Consider the following 26797-nt stretch of genomic DNA (forward strand, 5'->3'; position numbering starts at 1 on the left):
ATAAAAGCCGCTGCTAATGTTGTACTTTGTACAATATTAGATGAAATTAATTCAAGTCCCAACATAACTAGGGATAGATATTTGACTTGTATGGTAGTACAAGATAGATGACATAGCATTGTTCACATGTTATACATAAAATCTAACATTCTGAAGTCAACGGTATTGAGTAATGATCTCATTTTTTATAGCACAAACCACCCATCATGTCTTAGTTCTTTACCTTCATGTTTTCCACTCTTTTACTGAAAACACTTTGAATTTGGGGGGCACCATCACAAATGTCATGGTACCTATTCTGAACCCAGCATGTGTGCTGTTTACCCATGGGTGTGGCATTATGGGGGAATCTCTGAAAGTGGCAAGGCAAGTTAATAGGGTAATTGAGCAGGCATACAGGACTCTTGTATTTATCAGTCATGGAATAGATTATAAGAGCAAGGAAGTTATGTTGGAGCTGTGCAAAGCTTTAGTTAGGGTGCTGTCTGCAGTTCTGGTTATTGCACTATAGGAAGGATGTGTTTACACAGGAGGGGTACAGAGCAGATTCACCAGTATGTTGCCAGGGATGGAGCAGTTTAGGTATAAAAAGCAGCTGGATAAACTTGGGCTGTTTTCTTTCGAGCAGAGAAGGCTGCGAGGGAACTGGATTGGGGCATATAAGATTGTGAGGGGCATGGACAAGATGGATAGAAAGCAGTTGTAGAGTCATACCACACAGACACAGACAGTTCAGTCGAACCAGTTAATGCCGACCATAATCCCAAACTAAATTAATCCCACCTGCCACTGCTTGGCCCATATCCTTCCAAACATTCCTTATTCATGTACTTAGCTAAATGTCTTTTAAATGTTGTAACTATATCTGCATCCATACTTCCTCTGGAAGTTCATTCCACACGTGAACCACTCTCTGTGTAAAAAAAAATTGCCCCGGTGTCTTTTTTAAAATCTTTCTCCTCTCGCCTTTAGTTGGAGGGTCAATAACAAGGGGGCGTAATCCTAAAGTGGAAGGTAGGACCTTTAGAGGGGATTTGAGGAAAACGTTTTTCACCCAGAGGCAGGTGGGAATCTAGAATCCAGTCCTTAGGAGGGTAGTTGAGAATGGGGGGGTGGGGGGGGGAAGCCTTGTAACTTTCAGGAAATGTTATACCATTCAAGGCTATGGGCCGAGTGCTGGAAAGTGGTACTAGTGTGGTTTTAGAGCAGTTTTTTGTTGGTGCAGCTTTAATGGATGAAGGGCCCCTATTATATGATTCTGCTATGTATTCCTGTTGCACTGTATGCTGAACTGTTCAAAAAAGCACAGGGAAGTAAATTACCTTGTCACAAAAAAAATCTTTAAATGTTCAGGTATCGAGAAGAATACAAAGAGAGGTGTGAGCTTCATCGCTCCAGGAGCGAAGGATGGTATCATGAAACCGAAGAAAAGGAAGGAGGTGCTGTGTGAGAACTCCTCTGCCAGAGTTGAGGGGCAGAACAGGGAGAGTGCGGGAGGAACGTATCCGGATATGGAAAAAAGGGACCAGAAAAGCTTTACAGTGAAGAAAAAGAAAGTGGTGTTAGAAAAGAGACAGGCCATGGCAAACGCTGATGAGGGCTGCGTCACAAAACCAGAGAAAGTCAGCGTTGAAGAGAAGGTTAAACGCAAAGCCAAGTGTGTTGGAGGTGTGACTAAAACAAATAAGGTGCGGTTCTGAAATAAACCACTTGCATATCTGGTAGATTAAAGACACATTGAGATAATTATAGATGTTTCCATAAGACTCCCTATGTTCGGGTTTTAAGTTAGATCGCTTAAATATAATCATAGTTTGTGGAATGGTTAGTTAAAGGAAATGCTGAAAGCTCTGATGGTCTGAGAAGGGTATAGCACTAAGGGGGTGGGTGTGGGAAAAGAGAAGACCTTGCAGTCACTGGTACCCTATTGAGTTCTCTGTATCTGCTCTCTCAGAATTGCTACGGTGCCAAAGAAGGCCATTGAGGCCATTATGCCTGCTCTAGCTCTCCTAATGTGCATTTCATTTCATGCCATTCTCCTGCCTTCCTCCCGCAACACCGCACATTGTTTTTAAAAAAACAGACTGTCTCCTTTCTGAATGCATGAATTGAACCTGCCTCTACCACACAGTCAGGCAGCACACTCGAGACCCGAGCTACTCTCTGCATGAAGAAGCTATTTCCCTTATCTCTTTTGGTGATTGCTTTAAGTCTGCCTGCTCTCTTACTTGATTTAGGAACCTGAAATAACTGCACAGAGGCCAGTTTTCCATCACCAAGTCACTCTTTATTTGCACATGCATTGTTCATTGGCTGTGACCAGCTAGCTCAAAGCCAGTCCCTAGACTGAGGAGCCCTTCTGAATCTCCTGTTTATTTTATTTACCCTAGACTGAGGAGCCCTTCTCAATCCCCTGTTTATTTTATTTACCCTAGACTGAGGAGCCCTTCTGAATCTCCTGTTTATAGCTGTCAGCCAGGGCTCCTTGAGTGGACCAGGTTAACAACCCCGGTCAAGGATCTCATAGTTGGTGAGATCCACCTGGCTCTGATTCCAATGAATACAGAATCCGTTGGGCCTACATGTGAATCATTAAAATGACTTTGCCACTAATTGTGCACAGCTCCATTGCAGGATACCAATGTAGTGGCCTAGTCTAGAGTTAGGGTTGCTAATAGCTCTGAAGAAGGGCCACAAGACCTGAAACGTTAACCTGTTTTCTCTCCACAGAGACTTGCTGAGTTTCTCCTGCAACTTTTGTTTGTGTTTGTTTACAGTTGCCAACTCTACAGTTGGACATATTCAAGGATGATTGATCTCAGGATGTCCTGCATTCAACTAGCCTACGTTCCTGCTTTATAGAATCATACAGCACAGAACCAGACACTTCCGCCCAATCAGTCCATGCCGACCATAATCCTCCAAATTAAACTGGTCCCACCTGCCTGCTCCTAGCCCATGCCCCCCAAACATTTTTTATTCATGCACTTACCTAAATGTCTTTTAAATGTTGTAACTGGACCTGCATTCAACACTTCCGCTGGATGTTCATTCCACCCACGAACCACCCTCTGTGCAAAAAAAATTGCCTGTCATGTCTTTTTTAAATTGTTCTCCTCTCACCTTAAAAATATGTCCCCAAAACATGAAATCCCCCACCCCAGGGAAAAGACATCTGCCATTCACCTTATCTATACCCCTCATGATTTTATAAACCTCTATAAGGCCACTGCTCAACCTCCTATGCTCCAGTGAAAACATACCCAGTGCATTCGGGCCTCTCCTTATAACTCAAACCCTCCATTCTGGCAACATCTTAATAAATCTCTTCTGAACCCTGTCCGGCTTAATAGTATCCTTCCTATAACAAGGCAACCAGAACTGGACACAGTATTCTATAAGGGGCCTCAGCAATATCCTGTACAACCTGAACATGACATCCCAACTCCTGTACTCAAAATGTCTGAGCAATGAAGAAAAGGAAGGAGATGCTGTGTGAGAACTCCTCTGCCAGAGTTGAGGGGCAGGACAGGGAGAGTGTGGGAGGAACGTATCCGGATATGGAAAAAAGGGACCAGAAAAGCTAGCTCCTAGCCCATGCTTTGAGCTAGCTGGTCACAGCCCATGAACAATGCATGTGCAAATAAAGAGTGACTTGGTGATGGAAAACTGGCTCTGTGCAGTTATTTCAGGTTCCTAAATCAATTAAGAGAGCAGGCAGACTTAAAGCAATCACCAAAAGAGATAAGGGAAATAGCTTCTTCATGCAGAGAGTAGCTCGGGTCTCGAGTGTGCTGCCTGACTGTGTGGTAGAGGCAGGTTCAATTCATGCATTCAGAAAGGAGACAGTCTGTTTTTTTTAAAAAACAATGTGCGGTGTTGCGGGAGAAAGGCAGGAGAATGCCACGAAATGAAATGCACATTAGGAGAGCTAGAGCAGGCATAATGGCCTCAATGGCCTTCTTTGGCACCGTACTTTGGCACTGAGCAATGCGGGAGGTGTGCTAAACACCTTCTCAACCACCCTATCTAAATGTGATGCAAATTTCAAAGATTTATGTACCTGAACTTCTAGGTCTCTCTGTTATACAACACTGTCCAAGGCCCTATTTTTAATTGTATAAGTCATAGAGATGTACAGCGCAGAAACAGACCCTTTGGTCTAACTCATCCATGCTGACTAGATATCCTAACCTAAACTAGTTCCAGTTGCTAGCACTTGGTCCATATCCCTCTAAATCCTTGCTGTTCATATACCCATCCAAATGCCTTTTAAATGTTGTATTTGAAGTCTGCCCTTGCTTGTTTTACCAAAATGCAGTACCTCACATCTGACATACTATCCTCACAAAACAATTTACTTTCTCACACCAGTTGGGAAATAAATAGACTGATATTGGGTCGGATGTTTCTTGATTGTCAGTTAAGCAGCCTTTTCCTTGCTCTATGGCGTTTACTTTTTAACACTCCAATGATTTATTTCTAAGTGTTGCCCACAAAAATGTCTGTGAGATTAACTATTAATTCTTGGTGACTTTGTGACATTCTGTGGGGGGGAGGGGGTTGGCAAGATAGTTTGTCTAAATATTGTTGGGTGTAAGAAACGTACTTTAGGAGGTTTGACATTAAAAAGAAAGGGTGCAGAAGAGAAAGGGTGAATTTGATGTAAGAATGAGGGAGATTGTTGTTAAAGAGAATAAAATAGGTAACGTGGGGGATTTCCATGAGAGCAGAGGTGGGGAGAAACTTTCCTAAGTGCTCAGGTCCACACACCCTCACAAATATGCATTTTGAGATTGCGCAGTGCTATAAAAAAATGCACAAACACTTTTGTCTAATTCATTTAAATTTTGTTTTAACATTTTTTGGGTAAAGGAATTGGGGCGTCATATTGAGGTTGTACAGGATGTTGGTAAAGCCTGTTCTGGAGCACTGTGTCCAGTTCTGGTCCCCCTGCTATAGAAAAGATATTATTAGATTGGAGAGGGTTCAGAAAAGATTTACCAGGGTGTTGCTGGGAGTAGAGGGTTTGAGTATTGGGGAGAGGCTGGATAGGCTGGGACGTTTTCCATTGGGGAGTGTAGGAGGTTAAGATGTGACCTTATAGAGTTTTATAATATCATGGCGGGGTACAGATAAGGTGTCTTTTTCCCTAGGGTGGGGGATTTCAAGGCTAGGGGACATATTTTTAAGGCGAGAGGGTAAGGATTTAAAAAAGATGTGAGGGGCATTTTTTTTAGATGTGTGTAGAATGAACTTCCAGAGGAAGTCGTCGATGCAGGTACAGTTACAACATTTAAAAGGCATTTGGAGAGGTACATGTATAGGAAAGGTTTGGAGGGATATGGGCCAAGCGCAGGCAGGTGAGACTGGTTTAGTTTGGGAACACGGTCGGTGCAGACTAGTTGTCTGTATCCGTGCTATATGACTCTATAAAATCCTGTTGCAGTCATAATAGTCTTATGTATGTATTAAACTCATGCCGGATAAAATTTATTTATATCTTTTCCGTAGCAGCTGGACATTAATTACCTGTAGATGTGTGTAGTTTTTCCTCTTTTTTTTAAAGTGTTGCTTTTGATTAATCTTTTCAGCCGATCTCAACACTCAGTGATATTCAGTATGAAACGATCTTCCAGTCTGTCATAGACAAGTCTCTAGAGGAATGCATAGGTATGGCTTCTGGACATACGATTTACGATTATATTGGATTGTGTGCCACACTGCAGTGTAATTGTTGCAAGCCCCTCACAGCTGTATAGCTAGCATTGGGCAAATACTGGGCAGCTATTCAAATGAATATAGGTCATCCGATTAATTTGACCTATTCTCTGATATCGTTCTGTTGAGTCTATGCTTTGTATCGCCCCCTACCTGCCCCAGGCAAATATATATTTCCTTCCCAACGTAGACACTGAATAATTAATTTCTGATTCTGAAAGTATTAGATTCTCTACGGAAACAGGCCATTTGGCCCAACAAGTCCACACTGACCCTCCAAAGAGTAACCCACCCCCCCAGCCTTTATCTACCCTGACTAATGCACCTACCACTATGAACAATTTAGCATGGCCTGCACACCTTTGGACTGTGGGAGGAAACTGGAGCACCCACAGGAAACCCACGCGGACACAGGGAGAATGTGCAAACTCCACACAGACAGTCATCCAAGGTGGGAATCAAACCTGGGTCCCTGGCGCTGTGAGGTAGCAGTGCTAACCACTGAGCCACCGCGCCTTTCTTTTAAAAAATGCAATTTTTCAAAAGGTTCCCCCTTCCCAAGAATGCTGCGTTCTGATTTCAAACGCGCAGCAGCTCTCCAGCACCTTGCTTATAAACTACTTTCTAATCACCCTGCTCAGGGATGTTATTACACACCTTTAGAACAGTTGGGACCCCAACTCAGGTCTCCAGGCTCAATGGTAGGGATACTGCCACTGCACCACAAGAGCCCTCAGCACTTCACCTGTTCATTGATTGGCAGAAGATTATGGACATTGTAATTTAAAGCAATTAAATAATCTGATCAGGTTGACACAGAGAAAAATGAATTGCTCTGAGAGAAGTAAGGGGCGAAACATAAAACGTAAACCTTCTTCTTGTGTGAGAGTCCAGAGAATGAGGGTTGAGCAAATTATTCAAGTGCAAGGAGTACTTGGCTAAAGTGTAAAAATAGACCCCATGGTTATGTCATTAGTTCACTGTCAGGACTATCATATGTTGAAAGATTGGAGCGACTGGGCTTGTATACACTTGAGTTTCGAAGGATGAGAGGGGATCTGATTGAGACGCACAAGATTATTAAAGGAGAGGAAGGCAGGAAGCATGTTTCCGCTGATGGGTGAGTCCCGAACCAGAGGACACAGTTTAAAAATAAGGGGTAGGCCATTTAGAACAGAGTTGAGGAGAAACTTCTTCACCCAGAGAGTGGTGGGTGTATGGAATGCTCTGCCCCAGAAGGCAGTGGAGGCTAAGTCTCTGGATACTTTCAAGAAAGAGATGGATAGACCTCTTAGAGGTAGTGGAGTCAAGGGTTATGGGGACAAGGCAGGAACATGATACTGATTGTGGATGATCAGCCATGATCATAATGAATGGTGGTGCTGGCTCGAAGGGACGAATGGCCTACTCCTGCACCTATTGTCTATTGTCTTATGACAACTATCATCATGGTCTTTGAATCCATGTCACCAGTTACAAATCCAGTGACAGTACCACTTCACCACCATTTCCCTAATCTGGGTGAAGGAGTAAAAGTTAACCTACAGTTCATAATAATTTCTAAATATCAAATGTCACAGCCCAAGGAGAAGGCCATTTAGGACTGAGATGAGGTTCATAGTTCCTTGAAAGCGTTTGGTGCACTTCCCTTTATTCATCAGTGCACTGAGTACAGGAGTTGGGATGTCATGTTGTGGCTAAACAGGACATTAGTTAGGCCACTGTTAGAATACTGCATTTAGGTATGGCCTGCTGCTTAGGAAGGTATTGTTAAACTTGAAAGGATGTAGAAGAGATTTACAAGGATTTTGCCGGGGTGGGGGGGGGGGGGAAGCGGTGCAGTGCGGTGAACTACAGGGAGAGGCAGAATAGGCTGGGGCTGTTTTCCCTAAAGCGTCGGAGTCTGAGGGGTGACCTTACTGAGAGTTTATAAAATCATGACGGCCATGGATAAATAGCCAAAGTCTTTTTCCCAGTGTAGAGGAGTCCAAAACTAAAGGGCATAAGGTGAGAGGGGGAAAAGACTTAAAAGGGACCTTAGGGGCAACTCTTTCACACAGACAGTGTGTATGGAATGAGCTGACAGAGGAAGTGGTGGAGGCTGGTACAATTATAACATTTAAAAGGCATCTGGGTGGGTATATGAATAGGAAGGGTTTAGAGGAATATGGACCTAATGCTGGCAAATGAGACGAGATTAATTTAAAACATCTGGTTGGCATGGATGAGTTGGACTGAAGGACCTGATTCCGTGCTGTACAAGTCTGTGACTATGGTGAGCCTGTGGACTTCTCTGCCACAGAATGTGGTTGAGGCCAAACAAGAAATATTTTCAAGAATGAGTTAGATTTAGTCCTTAGGTTTAAAGCGTTCAAAGGATGTGGGAGAAAGCGGGGACAGGGGACTGAGTTGGATGATCAACCATAATCATATTAAATGGTGGAACAGATCGGAAGGGCTATGTGGCCTAATCCTGCTCCTAATTTCTGCGCTTCTAATCTCCTCTCCAGCTGCAGTTGAATCACTGCTTGTAACAGAGGGAAATGTGCCTCTCATTCCCCGACTTACTATCCCATTTATTTTTGACGACCAGGTTACCCTCTGGTTATCCTCCCCCTTCGAGAGATGCCATTTCTCTTTTGTTGAAATGGAGAATGCCTGCATGTCTTGAAAGATAATGATGTGCTGACGAAACAGCATTCTCAGAAATCATATTGGTCAAAGATGCATAATCCAGCAGGTTTCTTAGCAGGGTAGTTTATGGAGGAGAAGCAGGATTGCTGTGTTTTCTGTTGAAAAGAGAATGTAAGCTCCAAATCCACAGGACAAAGCCTGTTAAGTGTCGAATCTAAACAGTGTTTGGGAGAACTGGACTCACTGAGCCAAGGGACCATTTCTCAACACCCACTCTTGTTGTTTTCTTGGTGTTGGTTACTGTGAGCATAGAGTAAATGTTGTTAAGAGCCTCAGTGCTTGTGCATGTCAGCACAATGCTCTTTATCTTGTACAGGGGTTCGCCATCTTAACGCAAGCACAGTGATCCCAGACTGTACTGTGCACCCAAACATTGTAAAAACAAGAGCGTTTCATACTGGAAAAGCACAGCAGGCCTCCAAGCCTTCCAGTCAGAAAAAAAAGTAATATTTCAAAGTAAATAAGGGGTAGCAACGGCTCATTGAAAGAAATATTGGAAACCAGGTGAATTCTGGTCTGAGATGAGAAAGAGAAAAGAAATGTTTTGATCACTTATTTGAGTTGAAAGAAGATTAAGGATTAGCTTTCAATTGGCTTCATACTCGGAATAAAAGAATTAAAACGTTTGTCTCAGGGCTCTGATGATTGTTAGTGTTTGTCTGAGAATTGAAGGATGGCCAATGTAATAGTGATTTTTTTTTAAAGGGAGACTGTGTAACTTTCGTTTCCCTGTAGCTAGTTTAGCATCTGTCTGTCTTGGCTCAGTCGGTAGCACTCTTACTTAGAGCCATACAGCACAGAAATACGCCCTTCGGCCCAACTTGTCCATGCTGATCAGGTTTCCTAAACTGAACTATTTCCACTTGGCCCATATCTCTCCATACCCTGCCTATCCATGTACCTGTACAAATGCTTTTTAAATGTTGTAATTGCACCCGCCTCTACCACTTCCTATGGCAGTTCGTTCCATATATACACCATCCTCTGTGTGAAAACGTTGCCCCTTTTAAATCTTGCCCCTCTCACCTTAAACCTATGTCCTCTAGTTTTGGACTGCCTTACCCTGGGGTATTCACTTTCTGAGTCAGAGAAGGATGGAGGAGTTGACTTTACACTTCAGAACTATTTGCTTCTCCCTTACTACACTATTATGTCGGTGTTTTTTCATATCAACTTATTCAGACCTGAGCAGGTGGGTCTCAATCCCATGCCTCCTGGCTCAGAGGTATGCACTGCACAAGAACCCTGAAGACATGAGTGAACCAGAGGGATTTTACGACAGTTGACAATGGTCTCGTGGTTATTGTTAGAAGAGTAAATCCAGACTTTTAAATTGGATTCAATGCCATCATCTACCAAGGGCGCAATTTGTACCCGAGCTCCTGGAATATCACCTAGACTTCTGGATTACTAGTCTAACGACATCACCACGAGGCCAGCACTATCTTTTCATTCCAGAGACTTGAGACAATAAATCAGACTGCCAGTGAACCTCTCAACATGTTGTCGCTTAAGTGAGGAATCACTCTGGTGCCCTGTCCGCCCTGTCAGATGGATCTGAATGTCCACTGGCACTGTGTAAAGAATAGCGATAATGGTCAATATTTTTCTCTCAACTCTGAAGAAAATCCAGATCATCTCATTATGTATTGCAATTTGTAGAATTTTGTTTTGCATCAACAGGTACATTGCTATTCTGATTATAATTTAGAATTACTTAATCGACTCTGAATTGTTGAAGGGCATTGTTAAGCTGGAGGGGGTTCAGAAGAGACCTACCAGAATGTTGCCAGGAATGGAAGGTCTGAATTATAAACAAAGGCTGGATAGTCTGGGACGTTTTTCACTGGAGCGTAGGAGCTCCAGAGAGGCAACCCGTTGACGTTTATAAAATAATGAGGGGTGGAGATAGAGGTAAAGGTAGTTGACTTTTTTAAGGTGAGAGGAGGGAGATTTTAAAAAAGACATGGGGGTAATGTTTTTACACAGAGGGTGGTTTGCATGTGGAATGAACTTCCTGAGCAAGTGATGGATTAGAAAGATTTAGATGAATACACGAATAAGAAATGTTTAGAGGGATATAGGCCAGGAGCAGGCAGGTGGGACTGGGGCAGCATGGTGGTTCAGTGGTTAGCACTGCTGCCTCACAGCACCAGGGACCCGGGCAACTATCTGTGTTTGCATATTCTTTCTGTGTCTGTGTGGGTTTCCTCTGGGTTCTCTGGTCTCCTCCCACAATCCAAAGATGTGCAGGTTAGGTGAATTGGCCGTGCTAAATTGCCCGTAGTGTACAGGGATGTGTAGGTTAGGTGCATTAGTCAGGGGTAAAATATAGGGGAATAGGTCTGGGAGGGTCTGTCTTCGGAGGGTTGATGTGGACTTGTTGGACCGAAGGGACTGTTTCCACACTGTAGGGATTCTAACTAGTTTAGTTTGGGATTATGTTTGGCATTGACTGGTTGAACTGAAGGGTTTGGTTCAGTGCTATAAGATTGTGAAAGGCTCTATTTTTTGATTTGGTATCTATGGTAGACAAAATTTAGAACCTTTAATGAAGGTTAAAAAAGCAACGTATTATCTGGATCGTAGATGTCTGTTGACTGAAATATTCACTTATTGCACCACAGTGCACAGTAATAGCAGTGCGAACTATCTTCAAAATGCACTGTAGCGATCACCATGGCTCCTCTGACACCAATTTCCAATCCTGTGACATCTGCCACTTAGAAGGAAATGGGTAGCAGATGAACAGGAACACAACCACTAACAAGTTCCATCCAACTGATACACCAACCTAGCCGGACCTGTATCGCCATTCCTTCGGTGTTGTGGGATCAAACAGTGCTGTAAGTGTCCTGAACACCACATGGACTGTAAATGTTGCACTAACACAACTCACCCCATCTTCCCAAGGTCAGTTAGCGATGAGCAGTAAGTAATGGCCTTGCTGCTGAAGATCAAATTCCATGAACAAAGTTAAAAAAGATACGCACCTCTGGAAGAGACGAGACTTGAACCTGTGGTAGAACTGTGCCAAAGGTATTTTCTAATCAACCTGTTCAGAGGTGTTATTACACATCTCTGGAGAAGGTGGGACTTGAACTGAGGTCTCCTGGGTCCAGGGATCTATGTTTGATTTCATCCACAGGCGACTGTCAGTGCGGAGTTGGCACATTCTTCCTGAGTGCTCCAGTTTCTTCCCAAAGATGTGCAGGTTAGGTGGATTGGCTATAGGCAGGGGCACTAACACTGCACCACAAGAGCCCCTGTGGGCTATCACTCTGCCACAAATGTTTTCAAATAACCACCATGCCACAACTATTTTCTAATCAACCGACTCAGAGCTGTTTTTACAGACCTATACAGAGCAGGCTGGACTGGAACTTGGGCCTCCTTGTCCAGGGTAGGGACATTACCACTGTGCCACAAGATCCCTAACCACTGTGCTACAAGACACTATAATTAACCCCCATCACCCACTTATCTATTTGCTAGATTAACACAAAGTTCCTGAACCCACTAGCACCCAATAGTGGTTCTGACTGAATTGGCCAATTCATGGCTGAAACATAGGCTTACCCTTCAATGAAGAACGTGAGCAGGCTCTCAAAGCTGGGCTGTCAATGGAAAGCCTTCCTGCTTAGAAGGAGATGTGACTTGCCAATGCAGGCCAGGGAGAAGGAGAAGGCATCTCTATCTTAGAAGCTCTGTCTCAGCAACTTTAATAACCCCTTATGGATATATTATGGCTGCAGTAGCTGAGCCATCATTGTGGATGATCACCTGCAGGGACCTAGATTACTTGCAGACATGCAGAGGGTTGCTCGAGTGAGTGGAATTGGTCGGGGGTGGGGGAGTGTTGCAAATTCAACTTGGCCTCTGAAAAATTGTCCATTAAATGGACGGCATGGCAGCTCAGCGGTTAGCACTGCTGCCTCACAGCACCAGGGATCTAGATTTGATTTCACCCTCAGGTGACTGTCTGTGTGGAGTTTGCACATTGAGAAAAATGTCAGGGCCGGTGTTGGTGATGGAATTACCCTGAGATATTAGCTCTTTAAGTGGTCTGTGAAGAACCATAAGACATTGGGATAAAATTCCGTGTCAGAAAAGTTAACATTTAATGTGTGCAGTAAGGCTCCCGGCCAGCAGAGGATGTCTGTGGGCTCGAGACAAACAGCAACAAGCAAAGCTCTGCAGAGTTAAACGAAAGGGACCTGAAAATTTCAAGGGCAGCAGATCCGTACATCCACTGGGAGGCTCCTTTATGTGCCTAGTCAAGGACTGTGAGATGAAGCACTTTGATGGACAGAGGGGTAGGTTCATTAAATTATCCTTCATGAAGCCAGGATTCCTGGCATCGGGTGTCTGGAGTGGAGAGAGTGTTGCTGGAGTCGATCCGTATCCCTTAGCTGTTGGAAATGTTCCCTCCTTTATTTGTTGAACCCCTTTAACATTGGATGAGATAAAAAGATAATTCAGAAATGTTTGAAAGCCTTTAAGGGTCCACACAACAGCCAGATTAAGTAGACCCACCTTGTACCTGAGGTTCTTGGCACCACAGTAGGATGAATATTTCCTAATCAGTCTGTTCAGAGACATTATTACACACCTCTTGAACAGGTGAGACTTGAATTGAGAGTGTGGTGCTGGAAAAGCACAGCAGGTCAGGCAGCGTCCAAGGAGCAGGAGAGTGGATGTTTCGGGCAAAAGCCCTTCATCAGGAATGAGCCTTGAACACAGGCTCCTGGTTCAGATGTAGGGACAGTAACACTGCGCCACAAAAAGCCGACTTCTGAAGGGTACACTGAGAAGGACCGTGTGTGGAATTGCCAGAACAATGGGCCAAGATTTTTAATCCTCCAACTGTGAGAGAATGAAAGCAGAGGGAATTTAATAATGGATGGCACCTGATTCTGGGGTCCCTGACCAATCCTGATGCCTCTAGTTTCTAAGGTGTATGAGTGCAGGTAGCAAGCCCACACTCTGTACTCACACTAGTCAAATGGATGTGAGCTGGAGTGACCATCTATTCAACATGACTGGTGGTTCATTCATGAACTTCACGGGAGCCATGAACCATAGTCTGGATTCAGCAACTTTTGGAAAGTTCACGGCACAGTGATCACCTCTGATCTGCGTCCAGGGATGGCTGACACAACTATCCCAAACCTGGAGCACATTCTCCCTGTGTCTGCGTTGGGTCTCCTCTGGATGTTCTGGTTTCCTCCCACAGTCCAAAGATGTGCACATTAGCTGGATTGGCCATGCTACATTGCCCCATGGTGTCCAGGGATGTGCAGTGTGGGTAGATTAGCTATGGGAAATGCAGGATTGCAAAGTTGGGAGGTGGGTTTGTGTGGAGTGCTCTTTAGAGGGTGGGTGTAGGCTTGATGGACTGAATAGCCTGCTTCCACACTGTAAGGATTCTATGAATTTATGAATGATATACTGGCACTGGAAACAGTTCAGAGAAGATTTCCTAAGTTGATCCTGGGTATGGAGGGACTTTCTTATGAGGAGAGGTTGAGTAGGGTAGACCCGTATTCAATGGAGTTTAAAAGAATGACAGGCAACATATTGAAACAAACAGATTCTTCAGTGAGTAAACGCAAAGTGCTGAAATGCAGCTGAAATAAAAGTAGAAAATTCTGGCGAAACTAAGTTGGTCTGATAGCACCTGTGGTGAAGAAAACAGAGTAAAACATTTTGAGTCCAATACGATTGTGAAGAACCTGAAATGTTAACGCTGTTTCTCTCTTCACTAATGCTCCAAGACTTCTAAAGATTCTTTTGGGGAGGTCAGCGGGGAAGCTTGATAGGGTAGACACTGAGAAATTTCGCTTCCCCGTGGGAGAGTCTTGGATGAGGAGGCATAATTTCAGAGTAAAGGGTCACCTGGGTAGAACAGAAATTTGCATGAATTTTTTCTTGCAGAATGGAGTGAATCTGCATTTTTTTTTCACTGCAGAGGGCTGTTGAGGCTGGGCCATTAAGTTTATTTAAAGCTGAGATAAATTTTTAACCTGTAAGGGGAACAAGGGTTATGGGTTAAAGGCAGGAAAGTGGAGTTGAAGATTATCACAGAGTCATACAGCACAGAAACAGGCCCTTTGGCTCAACTCCTCCACGCTGACCAGGTAGATCAATCATGATTAAGTGACTGGTGGAACAGACTCAATGGTCTGAATGACTTCCTTCTGCTCTTGCATCTTATCGTCAGACATGATCCCACTGAATATAACAGATCAGAGGGTTAAATGGCCTCCTCTTGTTCCTGTGTTCTGAGAAGATTGATTTACTGTATTTCTACAGGTGGATTTACAGTTTGGGATCTGCAAAGACCCAAGCAGGAACACCCTGCTTCCTTCCTTAAGCTGTCACACAGATGCAGGTGACTTTGTGTTGACACTGAGGTAGTTCCTGGCCTGTCCAATGTAACTTAGTGACAGTCAGAATTGTAACTGAAAGGGGCCCAGATAGATTTGTTTCTGTTTAAGAATTCTTTTTGATTGATTGATGTATTGTCACATGTGAGGGCATAGGTTTAGGGTGAGAGGGGAAAGATATAAAAGAAACCTAAGAGGCAACTTTTTCATGCAGAGGGTGGTATGTGTATGGAATGAGCTGCCAGAGGAAGTGGTGGGGGCTGGTACAATTGCAACATTTAAGAGGCATTTGAATAGGTATATGAATAGGAAGGGTTTGGAGGGATATGGGCCGGGTGCTGGCAGGTGGGACTAGATTGGGTTGGGATGTCTGGTCGGCGTGGACGGGTTGGACTGAAGGGTCTGTTTCCATGCTGTACATCTCTATGACTCTATAACTCTATGTGCCGAGGTGCAGTGAAAAGCTTTATTTACAAGTAATACAAGCAGAAGGTAGTAAGCAAGAATGTACAGATCAAAATACTTCAACAGAGGCATACAGGTTACATTGCATAGTGCATGCAGTAGGTGAGACCAGCGTTAGTTAGATCAGCATTATTTGAGGCTAATGAGCCCATTCATCAGTCTAACCATGGCCAGGAAGAGGTTGTTCCTGAACCTGCTGGTGTTTGCATGTTCAGGCTTCTGTATCTTCTGCCTGACGGAAGAGGTTGTAGGAGACCATCACTGGGGTGCGATGGGGCTTTGATGATGTTGGCAGCTTTTCTGCGGCAGCGAGCTGTGTAAATGGAGTCCTTGGATGGCTTCCATGGTGATCTGGACTGTGCACACCACCTTCTGTGGTTCCTTATGTTCCTGGGCAGAGCAGTTGCCATACCAGGCCGTTATGCAACTGTCTTTATGCTCTCAATGGTGCATCTGTAGACGTTGGTGAGGGTCCTTATGGACATGCTGAATATCCTGAGCCGCCTGAGGAAGAAGAGGTGTTGTGGTGCCTTCTTGACCATTGCATCAATGCGGGAAGTCTAAGACAGGTTGTCAGTTATTGTCACTTCGAGGAACTTGAAGCTCTCCACCCTCTCAACCTTAGTTCTGTTGATGTAAATGGGGGGGGGTGTTCTTTGTTTCTGAAGTCAATGATCAGTTCTTTAGTTTTGCCAACATTGAGAGAGAGGTTGTTCTCATTGCACAACATCACCACTCCCTCTATCTCCTTTCTGTATTTTGTACATCATTGTTAGATATCTGTCCCATTACGGTGGTGTTGTCAGCAGACCTCTGGGGCAGGAGGAGTGAGAGAGTTCCTCTGGGCTCCACATGGGAAACTCGGGGCCCCCTTTCCCTATTGGACCATGGAACTCGAGTCACTTGAGGGGAGACGATGGCCTAGTGGTATTATCGCTAGACTATTAATCCAGAAACTCAGTTAATTTTCTGAAGACTTGGGTTTGAATCCCACCATGGCAGATGATAGAATATGAATTCAATTTTTTTTTAAAAATCTGAAAATAAGAATCTACTGATGACTGTGAAACCATTGTTGATTGTTGGGAAAACCCATCTGGTTCACCAGTGTCCTTTAAGGAAGGAAACCACCATTCTTACCTGGTCTAGGAGAAAGTGAGGACTGCAGATGCTGGAGACAGAGTCGAGAGGGTGGTGCTGGAAAAGCACAGTAGGTGAGGCAGCATCCAAGGTGCAGGAGAATTGATGTTTCAGGCATAAGCCCTTCATCAGGAACGCTGATGAAGGGCTTGAAACGTCGAATCTCCTGCTCCTCGGATGCTGCCTGACCTGCTGTGCTTTTCCAGCACCACGCTCTCGATTCTTACCTGGTCTGGCCAACATGTGACTCCAGACCCACAGCAATGTGGTTGACTCTTAACTACCCTCTGGGCAGTAAGGGATGGGTAATAAACGCTGGCCTAGCCAGTGATGCCCTTGTCTTGTGAATTAATTTATATTTAAAAAAAACTCATGATCACTACTCCTAACCCATATTGGGGGCTGTTCCTTCACATCCCTGGTGTAAGAATCCTGCTGCCTAAAGTCCTGCTCATGACCACTAGCTTGCTAGTAACGTAGAGTCATACAACATGGAAACAAACCCTTGGATTCTGGAATAGAGTGGTGCTGGAAAAGCACAGCAGTTCAGGCAGCATCCGAGGAGCAGTAAAATCGACGTTTCGGGCAAAAGCCCTTCATCAGGAATACAGGTTGGACCCTTGGGTCCAACCATTCCACATTGACCACAATCCCAAACTAAATTAGTCCAACCTGCATGCACTTGGCCCATATCCCTTCAAACATTTCTTATTCATATACTCATCCAAATGTCTTTTAAATGTTATAACTGTACCCCACATCCACCACTTCCTCCAGAAGTTCATTCCACACATGAACCATCTCTGTGTAAGAGAACATTGCCCCCATGTCTTTTGTAAACCCTTCTCCTCTCACCTTAAAAATATGTCCCCTAGTCTTGAATCCCCCACTGTAACGAAAAGACACCTGCCATTCACCTTATCTGTGCCCCTCATGATTTTATAAATCTCTCTAAGGTCACCCCTCAACTTCCTACGCTGCAATGAAAAATGTCTCAGCCTATCAAGCCTCTCTTTATAACTCAAACCTTCCAACCCCGGCCACATCCTGGTAAGTCCCTTCTGAACCCTCTCCAGCTTAATAATATCCTTCCTATAACTGGGTGACCAGAACTGGATACAGAATTCCAGAAAAGGCCTCACCAACGTCCTGTACAACCTCAACACAATGTCCCAACTCCTATACTCAAATGTCTGAGCAACAAAGGCAAGCATGCTAAATGTCTTCTTAACCACCCTGTCCAACTGCAACACAAACTTCACAGTGCTTTGGGACCTGACCCCTAGGATTCTGTCTGCCTCTATCTTTGTCTACAACACTTCTGCATTCTTCAGAAGGTTTTGGTGGGCTGGAAGAACCCCCAGCTATCATACGCGAGGAAGGAGCCAAATACTTTAGCAGAAATGACAAGGAAAAACTTTGCAAAAGAAAATACTTAAAGGAACAGTTATAGCGAAAATCAAATTAAATTAAATCGAAGTTCAGTTGCTTTTCGTTTGAATTCCCATGTTTGTTCCTATTTTGGAATATCTTGGAATAATAACATTTTTTGTTGTTTTACTTAATTTATTTTTACTTTTATTTCATTCCATAACAGCAAGCAGCAAGAAGCTAATACACAAAGTGAAAAGCTTACAAGAGAACAGTGAACCACTCCTTGTCAGGTACAGAGACCCAGAATCAAATCTCTTGATTGATTCACTCAATGTTGCTTCCATCACTCTACTTGTAACAGTATTTGAAGGATTAATTATTTGTGTGATAAATTGCCTCTCCGCAAGTACTCCGGATTAATGGCAAACTCTTTTATCTTGCTAAAATGTTGGTCTTGATATCCTTGTTTTCATCTGCACTCAAGTCAATGTTTCTACACACACACAGTGAGAACATTGTGCCATCGGAGCCTTCAGTAACCAAAAGCAGTGAGGACTCAGAGGCACCGGGAGTAAGGAAAACAAAGGCCAAATCAAAGGAGAATAAAGCTAACAAACTCTCTCGGAAAAGCAAACTTCTAATCGATGCAAGTAAGCAATGAGTGAAAACCTGTATTGATTAAGCAAGTAGTTGATAGAGACAGGTTACAGCACAGAGAGCATTCTGAGCGATGTTATGAATGTACAAGTCAATGTTTTGTTATGTTGGCGTTTTTGTTAAGTCATTAGGTATGTGTTTGAGCATATGATTCTCCAGATGATGTGGGTTTTTGGAAAGTCCTAAGTGAAAACTTTAAAAGTTTGTAACCCTTTGCTGTTTTTTTTAATTAGAGGAATCCAAAATTCATGCCATTGCGCTGTGCTCCTGCAGAATCCTGTTTCATCCTTTACTGCAAATCGTTATCCACTTTTCCAGCTTCATCCTGAGGATTACATGCCAAAAAATCATAATCTTTTAATTCTTTTACTCTATATCCCTATTTATCAAATCTACTGTTCTATTGTCTCATGACTATTTCTGCCTGCACTAATTGGGCGGCACGGTGGCACAGTGGTTAGCACTGCTGCCTCACAGCGCCGGAGACCCGGGTTCAATTCCCGCCTCAGGCGACTGACTGTGTGGAGTTTGCACGTTCTCCCCGTGTCTGCGTGGGTTTCCTCCGGGTGCTCCGGTTTCCTCCCACAGTCCAAAGATGTGCAGGTCAGGTGAATTGGCCATGCTAAATTGCCCGTAGTGTTAGGTAAGGGGTCGATGTAGATGTAGGGGTATGGGTGGGTACGCTTCGGCGGGGCGGTGTGGACTTGTTGGGCCGAAGGGCCTGTTTCCACACTGTAAGTAATCTAATTGAGCAAAGGCAGTGGTTAAGTGGTAATGGTAGTGGCCCAGAGGCACAGACTACTGTGGGTTCAACAGCAGCATGGTAAACGGTGAAATTTAAATTCAGTTAATAAATCTGGAATTAAAAGCTAGCCTCAATAATCATGAGGCTCTGAGGAAGGGTTGCTCGACCCAAAACGTTAACTCTGATCTCTCTCCAAACCTGCTGAGCTTTTCGAGCAATTTCTATTCTTGTCTCAATGGTCACGACCGTGGCAACTACCGTTGCTTATTGTAAAACCCATCCAGTTCAGCAGTGCCCTTTAGGGAATACTTCTTATCAGATGTGATCTCCAGACCCACAACAGTGGAGTTGGCTAAGCAACCTGCTCACTTCAAGGGCATTTAGGGCAGTGCAACAAACTCTGGCCTTACCAGAGGCATCCATACCCCATGAAAGAATAAAAGGAACTGTGTGTCTCCCTTTCTTCTCATTGTACGTTTGCATCAAAATCCTGAAACACCTCGACGAATTGCCTAAACAATCCACCGCAAGAACTATATATGTCCAAGCTTAAAAACCTGTTGCTGTCTTCCCAAGGGGTATCTAGAGATGGACAACAAATGCTGGACATACACCATCTGTGCCTGTATTCGAAGAATGATTTGAAGAAGCATGGATTTAGTAACCTAGTCGCCTGCACATAATGCTGAGCATTGCCATCTATAAGTTTTCTGGGAAGTGACAGTGAGAGAGTTGGAAGGTAGTAACATCATCTCAGAAGCTGATGCTTGCCATCTGTAGTGATTGGAACCAGGGCCAGGTGGATCTCATTGACTGTACCTTCCCTGATTGGGACTGTTAACCTGTGCCAATCAGGGAGCCCTGTCCGACAGATATAAACAGGAGTGTGGAGCCCGGGTGTCCTTGGAGAAGGAAAAAAAAAATAAAAAAAAATAAAAAAAAATAAACAGGAGTGTGTTAGAAGGAGTCCTCAGTCTGGGGAGCGGCTGATCAGAACCCATTGACAGTGCACATGCAAATAAAGGGTTACTTGGTGACGGGATACCAGCCTCTGTGCACTTATTTTACCACCTCTGCTGGGCTGGCCTTATCCCCTGAGATCAGCATCTACATTTTGGGGTGGTGGGGGGGAGGGGGGTGCGGGGTGCAGTCAATGGACAAGAAGACAGAAATAGTACTGAGAAAAGACAGGTTTGCTCCATTTTTCCAAGCAATGACTCACACTGTTTCAGGTAGCATAGCAAAGCAAAGTCCAGTCCTTTCCTTTTTACTAGTATTTACACTTTTGGCCAAATGTCTTGTTTCTTGCAAACAGGATCTGAAATTTGCATTTTGGTAAGGCAAATCAGGGTAGGGTCCTGGGGAGAGTCGCCATACAATGAGACCTTGGGATGCAGGTTCACAGTTCCTTGAAGGTGGAGTGCCAGGTAGACAGTGTAGTGAAGAAGGCATTTGGAACACTTGCTTTTCTTGGTCAGTGCATTGAGTACAGGAGTTGGGAGGTCATGTTGCAGCTGTGCAGGACATTGGTCAGGCCACTTTTGGAATATTGCATGCAATTCTGCGCTCCCTGTTACAGGAAAGGTGTTGTTAAACTTGAAAGGATTCTGAAAAGATTTAAAAGGATGTTGCCAGGGTCAGAGGACTTGAGCTATAGGCAGAGGCTAAACAAGCAGGGGCTGTTTTCCCTGGAGCATCATAGGCTGAGGGGATGACCTTATGGAAGGTTATAAAGTCATGAGGGACATGGATAGGGTAAATAGACAAGATCCTTTTCACAGGGTCGGACAGATCAAAACTAAAGGACATAGGTTTAGGGTGAGAAGAGGAAAGATTTAAAAGGGACTTAAGGGGCAACTTTTTCACACAGAGGGTAGTGCGTGTATGGAATGAGCTGCCAGAGGATGTGGTGGAGGCTGGTACAAATACAGCATTTAAAAGGCATCTGGATGGGTACATAGATAAGAAGGGTTTAGAGGGATACAGGCCAAATGCTGGCAAATGGGACTAGATCAGTTTAGGATATCTGGTCGGTGGGAACGAGTTGGACCGAAGGGTCTGTTTCGGTGCTGTACATCTCTACAATTCTGTGACTTATACCAGTGTTCCTGTTTCACGCAAAAGTAGAATTCCTAACTGGCTTAAAAGTGCTGCAGGTTGAAAACATTGACATTCATTGTGCTTAATAAATCCTTGATAAAGAACTTCGTTTTCTGATATTAGCGCTCTGACCCTCAGTCATATTTTACAAAGACAACTGTCCTAATAACTGAGCCAAGGCAAACAGTGAATAATTCATGGGGACCCAATCTAATTATTTCGATCAGTGTGACAAATCTGTCCTCTGTATCACTTCCAGAATGCTAAATCTAATTATATTACGGATTCTTTTTATTCCCTTCATGGGATGTGCAGGCTTCGATGGCTGGTCCAACTTTAATGGCCGTACCTAATTGCCCTTTAAATGGTAAACTGCCTTCTTGGGCTGCTACAGTCCATACTGTGCAGGGACACCCACAGCAATGTTAGGGCAGGAGTCCTGGGATTTTGAACCCAGCGACTGTGAGGGAACCGCGATATATTTCCAAGTCAGGATAGTGCATGGCTTGGAGGCAGACTTGCAGATGGTGGTGTTCCCACATATCTGATGCTCTTGCCCTTCCAGTTGACAGTGATCGCAGGTTTGGAAGGTACTGCCGAAGACTTGATGATTCGTTACGTACATTTTGTAGATGGTACACACTGCTGTTGTTGGTGTGGGGAGGAGAGTGAATGTTTGAGGTGAGGGATTGTTGTGCCACTCAAGTGGCCTGCTTTGTCCTAGATGATGTCAAGCTTCTTGAGCACTGGCTGGAGTTGCTGTCACCCAGGCAAGTGGGGAGTTAGGAGGTGAGTTACTTGGTGCACTACTCCTAGCCTCTGACCTGCAGTTGTAGTCACAGTACTACATTGAATGTCAAGGGAGGATGGTTACATTCTGTCTTGTAAGAGATAGTCATTGCCTTATGTTTGTGTTTTTTTTTGCCATTTTCATCTTTGCACAAATGTTATCTGGGTCTTGCTCCATAGGGACAGTAGAGTTGCAGGTAGATAGGATAGTGAAGAAGGTGTCTGGTATGCTTTCCTTTATTGGTCAGAGTATTGAGTACAGGAGTTGGGAGGCCATGTTGCGGCTTTACACGATGTTGTTTATGCCACTTTTGGAATGTTGCGTGCAATTCTGGTCTCCTTCCTATCAGAAGGATGTTGTGAAACTTGAAAGGGTTCAGAAAAGATTGACAAGGATGTTAGCATAAAAGCAAATTACTGCGGATGCTGGAATCTGAAACCAAAATAAAAAATGCTGGAAAATCTCAGCAGGTCTGGCAGCATCTGTAAGAAGAGAAAAGAGCTGACGTTTCGAGTCTAACTGACCCTTTGTCAAAGGTAAAAAAAGGGAGAAATAGGGAGGTATTTATACTAGGCTGAGAGAAGGTGAGTCATGGCTCCAGAAGCAAAGGTAGCAATAAAGAGGTGATAATGACAGTGCATAGAGAGATGACAGGGAGATTAGGAACTGTGAATGACCAAGGCTGAAGCCAGTGCTACGTGACAAAATATGGGGAGGGGGGGGTGGTGGATGGGTGAAGCAGAGGCAAAATGGAAATCAGGGGAGAAGGGTAGCAATGTGGGAAGAGGAGAGGAAAAAGGTGATGAGAGAGTGGGGAGCGAGAGAAAGAGAGACAATCAAGAAATAAGAGGTACAGAACAGTGAAAAAAATATATAAAAAAGATAAATAAAATAAATGCAATAAAATTACGGAGCAGAATGAAAACAGAGGGGTCGAGATGGGATAACCATCTGAAGTTGTTGAATTCAGTGTTGAGACCGGCAGGCTGTAACGTGCCTCGTTGGAAGATGAGATGCTGTTCCTCCAGTTTGCGTTGAGCTTCACTGGAACATTGCAGCAGGCCAAGGACAGACATGTGGGTATGGGAGCAGGATTGGGTGTTGAAGTGGCAAGCCACGGGAAGATCCGGGACCTGATATGTACAGACCGAAGGTGCTCAGCAAAGCGATCACCCAGTCGGCGTTTTGTCTCTCCGATATAGAGGAGACCACACTGGGAGCAACGAATGCAATAGACCAAATTGAAAGCAATGTGGTAATAACCAAATGACCTGCTTGTATTGATGTTGGTTGAAGCATTGACTGGGGGAAAACATCTTGACGTTCTTCAAATACCATTGTAGGATCTTTTATCCTCCATCTGAGAGGTCAGAAACTTTTGGCTTCATTTTAACATTCCATCCAAATAATACATCAATGGGGATCTAGTAACCAAGATAATGTGGTCATACTTGAGAGACATAATGCCACAGAATCCCTACAGTGTGGAGGCAGGCCATTCAGCCCATCGAGTCCACATCAGACCTTCAAAGGGCATCCACCCAGACACATACCCCTGTCCTGTCCCTGTAACTATTAATTTCCTATGGCTAACCCACCCTGCCTCCACACCCCTGGACATTATGGGCAATCTAGCATGGCCAATTGACCCTAAACTGCGCATCTTTGGACTATGGGAGGAAACCGGACCACCCGGAGGAAACCCACACAGACACGGGGAGAACGTGCAAACTCCACACAGACAGTCGCCTGAGGATGAAATTGAAGCAGGGTCCCCGGTGCTGTGAAGCAGCAGTGCTAACCACTGACCCACTGGGCTGCCCTAGTGCAACCAATGAACCACAACTGACTTGGTACATTGGCTGTGAGTATAGTGTGAAGGGAAGGGAAGCTGTTTAACATAGCCAATACACAGATAGTAAGCATTCACTGTCCACCATACTACTAATAGATTGAGGCATTGAAACTTGAGAAATCAGAAAAATACTTATTGTATATATCAGTATGTTTATATAATGAGTAATGCATTGCAATGAAAAGCTGCACATCATCACTATATTAAACTAAAAACGTGTTCTCAGGATGGTGGCATCATTGGCAAGACCAGCTTTTATTACCCACCCCCCTGAGAAGGTGATGTGGAGAACCTCCTTGAATCACTGCGTGCTCTTTGTAATGATCTGATACAACCGTGAGGTTTGCTCAGCCGCAACCATGTGACAGCATAACGTCAGGTGATTTTGATTCACTCATGTGATGTGGGCATCTCTGGCTAGGCCCAACATGTATTGCCCATCCCTAATTGCTCACAGGATAGTTAAGAGTCAACCACATTGCTGTGGGTCTGGAGTCAAATGTAGGCCGGACCGGGTAAGGATGGCAGCTTCCTTCCCTGAAGCACATTAGTGAACCAGATCGGTTTCTCCGACAATCGACAGTGGATTCATGATCAGCAGTAGACTCTTAATTCCAGATTCTTTCTTGAATTCAAGTGCCACCATCTGCCCTGGCAAGATTTGAACCCCGTTTTCTGGAACATTAGCTGAGTTCTGGATTAATAGTCTCACGATAATGCCACTAGACCATTGCAGACTGAAAGTGAGGACTGCAGTCTCTCTGTTGTGCATTTGGCTGTTAACCTTGTTGGTTCAAGGCCATCCAGGAACTGAGCCATTGCTGTTCTCACTTTTTCCAGCACCACACTCTTAGATCACTGCAGACCACTAGACCTGCAACCCACGGGGGTATATTGAGTCATGTATAACTCAGACCAGACAAGGAGACCAGATTTCTGCCCTAAAGGACATTAAGTATTTCCATTCTGAACCAAGTACACAAAATATTAATGCATGTCATGAAACTTAAATCACCCATAAAAAAGATAACGACAAATATATTATCATGGTAAACTTTCATCCTTGTACCAAGTTAATTTTCAGAAAGGTGCTTGTACTGAATGTGGTAGATTAAAATGTGTGAACAAGTGGATAATTAACTGTCATCATATGCATCAGAGTGATTTCTGGGCAGTAATTTTGAAAAAATAATTACTTTGTTATCAGATGAGACAAGTGAAGTCAGCAGGGAAGGACGAAGGCATAAACGTAAAGGCCAGCCAAAGAAGATCGTTCAGGACTACACTAAGTTCATTGACGATGATGAAGAATCTGCATTAGGTAAGTCTGGTGTCTTTTTCACACTGAGGAATGTAAATATGCGGGCTGCTGGCATTCTGGGGTGTTGTTCGAGGTGAAGAGTGTTTATAGCTGTGCATATGTAAATGTTTGGTTAGGGCCAGTTTGGCAGTGTTGTTTGCGATCAGACTGCATTCTGTGTTCAGAGTTGGATGTGGTTTAGATGCTCGAGCAATTAATTTCTTATCTGAGTCGTGCATATACGTCACATGCTTGTGTAAGTGCCAAGCAAGGGGAGGTGATGGCCTAGTGGTATTATTGCTAGACTATTAATCCAGAGACTCGGGAAATATTCTGGGGACCCAGATTGAAATCTCACCATGGCAGATGGTAGAATTTAAATTAATTTTTTAAAAAAATCTGGGTTTAAGAGTCTAATGATGACCATGAAAACATTGTCGATTGTCAGAAAAAAACCACCTGGTTCACTAATGTCCTTTAGGGAAGGAAATCTGCCATCCTTATTTGGTTTGGACGACATGTGACTCCATACCCACAGCAATGTGGTTGACTCTTAACCAGCCTCTGGGCAATAAATGCTGATCTCACCAGAGACGTTAACAGCCCGTGAGTGAAAAAGCTGCACAGTCCTCCCCTGAAAAACCCAACTGAGCTTACAAACACCTTTGTTGAAATCATCAACTCCTGGGAATGTGAGTTGGCCACTGAGCCGGTCAAGTTACTTGTGCTATTCACTTAGATTGTGAATGAACTCAATCTCAAATCTTTGTTCAACTTGGTTAACTCTTACCCAAATCTCCCAAATAAAAACTGAAAGGAATGTGGACGTTGGAAATCAGAAACTAAACAGAAATAGCTGGAAAAGTTATGCAGGTGGGAAGAAATTCTGAGTAAGAGTTCAGTGGAAAGCTCACTGGTCTCTAAAATAACTTCAGGGAGGCCAGTGTCCTGTCACCAACTCACCCTTAATTTATGTGTGTGCGCTGTACATGGACTCTGAGCTCAGAGCCAGTCCCTTGAGTGAGGAGAATCTCTGTGACTCCTGTTTATCCTTCTTATCCCCAAACGACCGCCTAACTGTGGTACTGCTTATGTTTCCCCAGCACCCATGTCATGTGGGTGTGAGCCACAGTAAAAGACACAAGGTGTACAAATCTTTATTCAATTTCCACTACCTGGAAGAAAAGAAACACCCAAGTGGCCAGTGAAAAGCAGTGCCCTTCACATCAAAGGGCAATGCTGCATGATCAAACAGTGAAGGGGAGGGCAGGGATTAAATCAAAATAGAGTTGGAGAGGGAAATAACGCACTCCACTCCCTGCGGCGCCCACCTCTCCCTGAACAGCTCAAGGGTGTTGGTGGACAACGCGTGCTCCTTCTCCAGAGACACCTGGGCTCTAACGTAACCGCGGAAGAGGGGCAGGCAGTCGGCCCTAACAACCCCCTTCATGGCCCGCTGCCTGGACCTATTTATGGCCAGTTTGACCCCTGTTAATGTCTGTCAGCCAAGGTTCCCTAAGCTCCTAAAGCTCCACAAGCTCCTAAAGCTAGTGTGCTTCCAGTTAAA

The 26797-nt window shown here is 44.2% G+C and overlaps 1 protein-coding gene across 1 annotated transcript in view; it reads left to right on the forward strand.

The window, feature by feature from the left end:
- Positions 1-26797, forward strand: part of LOC140492547 (uncharacterized) — a 128127-nt gene that overhangs the window by 23157 nt on the left and 78173 nt on the right. Inside the window, exons 4-8 of the mRNA XM_072591489.1 lie at positions 1354-1688; positions 5595-5673; positions 18007-18073; positions 18291-18433; positions 25138-25251. Coding sequence (XP_072447590.1) covers positions 1354-1688; positions 5595-5673; positions 18007-18073; positions 18291-18433; positions 25138-25251 — 738 coding nt within the window. The remainder of the gene's footprint in view (positions 1-1353; positions 1689-5594; positions 5674-18006; positions 18074-18290; positions 18434-25137; positions 25252-26797) is intronic.

This window comes from Chiloscyllium punctatum, chromosome 21 (assembly GCF_047496795.1).
Source record: "Chiloscyllium punctatum isolate Juve2018m chromosome 21, sChiPun1.3, whole genome shotgun sequence".
NCBI classification, from domain to species: Eukaryota; Metazoa; Chordata; class Chondrichthyes; order Orectolobiformes; family Hemiscylliidae; genus Chiloscyllium; species Chiloscyllium punctatum.